General features: G+C 48.8%; 1 protein-coding gene across 1 annotated transcript; it reads left to right on the forward strand.

Annotated features, from left to right (window-relative positions):
* Positions 1–207: 207 nt before the first annotated feature.
* On the forward strand, positions 208–1,143 carry LOC311216456 (olfactory receptor 14A16-like; the record flags this gene model as incomplete). Its single annotated transcript, XM_084297993.1, has 1 exon — positions 208–1,143. The coding sequence occupies one exon, from the start codon at positions 208–210 to the stop codon at positions 1,141–1,143; it is 936 nt and encodes a 311-aa protein (XP_084154119.1).
* Positions 1,144–1,411: the final 268 nt, after the last annotated feature.

The following is a 1,411-nucleotide window of genomic DNA, read 5'->3' on the forward strand; positions in this document are numbered from 1 at the left end:
ATTATCGTATCCCTAGGGAAAAAAATAAAATAAAAATAAAAACTAAATATTTTACAAGCCGTAGCATGTATTCTTCACAGGGAAAAGACTGTGATTCTTGCTGAGAAGGTTTCAGGGAAATTTGGTTTAGGTTTTGCTCAGAAAACACTATCTAAAATTCCTCTTTAAATTTCTCAATGGACAGACTAATACACCCAAAGCCAGCAAATGTCCAACAGCAGCTTCCCCACTGAGTTCCTCCTCCTGCCATTCGCAGACACACGTGAGCTGCAGCTCCTGCACTTCGCTCTCTTCCTGGGCATCTACCTGGCTGCCCTCCTGGGCAACGGCCTCATCCTCACCGCCATAGCCTGCGACCACCGCCTCCACACCCCCATGTACTTCTTCCTCCTCAACCTCGCCCTCCTCGACCTGGGGTCCATCTCCACCACTGTTCCCAAAGCCGTGGCCAATTCCCTGTGGGACACCAGGACCATCTCCTATTCAGGATGCGTTGCCCAAGTCTTTTTTCTCTTCTTCTTGCTTGGAGCAGAATATTCCCTTCTCACCGTCATGGCCTATGACCGCTACGTTGCCATCTGCAAGCCCCTGCACTACGGGACCTTTATGAGCAGTAGAGCTTGTATGAAAATAGCAGCAGCTGCCTGGGGCGGAAGTTTTTTCTATTCCCTGCTGCACACGGCCAATACATTTTCCATACCACTCTGCCAAGGCAATGCCCTGGACCAGTTCTTCTGTGAAGTCCCCCAGATCCTCAGGCTCTCTTGCTCGGATGCCTACCTCAGGGAACTTTGGGTCATTGCAGTTAGTCTTTGTTTAGCTTTGGGGTGTTTTGTTCTCATTGTGCTGTCCTATGTGCAAATCTTCAGGGCTGTGCTGAGGATGCCCTCTGAGCAGGGCCAGCACAAAGCCTTTTCCACGTGCTTCCCTCACCTGGCTGTGGTCTCCCTGTTCATCAGCACTGGCACAGTTGCCTACCTGAGACCCCACTCCATCTCCTCCTCATCCCTGGATCAGGTGGTGGCAGTCCTGTACTCGGTGGTGCCTCCAATGCTGAATCCCTTCATCTACAGCATGAGGAACCAGGAGCTGAAGGATTCCCTGAAAAAACTGATTCTGTTGGCAGTACTTCAGCAGGACTAAGCCACCCATATTTATGCACATTTTTTGTTGTTGTTGCAGTTTGTTTGTTTGTTTTCTTGTGCTTTGGACATTTTTCTCTGACTACCCTGTTTGGGCATGAATGTCTGGATTTGTCTCACTCCTCCAGAGGCACAAGCCCAGTCCCTCTGTCCCAGAAGCCATCTTTAAATGTATTTATGTCAGAGCTGTACTCCTTTTCCACCTCTCTGTAATAAAAGGGGATGTCTTCAGTGCTGTGTCTGAAGTTTGAGACTTTTTTCCATTTGAT

The sequence above is a fragment of the Netta rufina genome, assembly GCF_964035555.1.
Source record: "Netta rufina genome assembly, chromosome: 18".
NCBI lineage: Eukaryota > Metazoa > Chordata > Aves > Anseriformes > Anatidae > Netta > Netta rufina.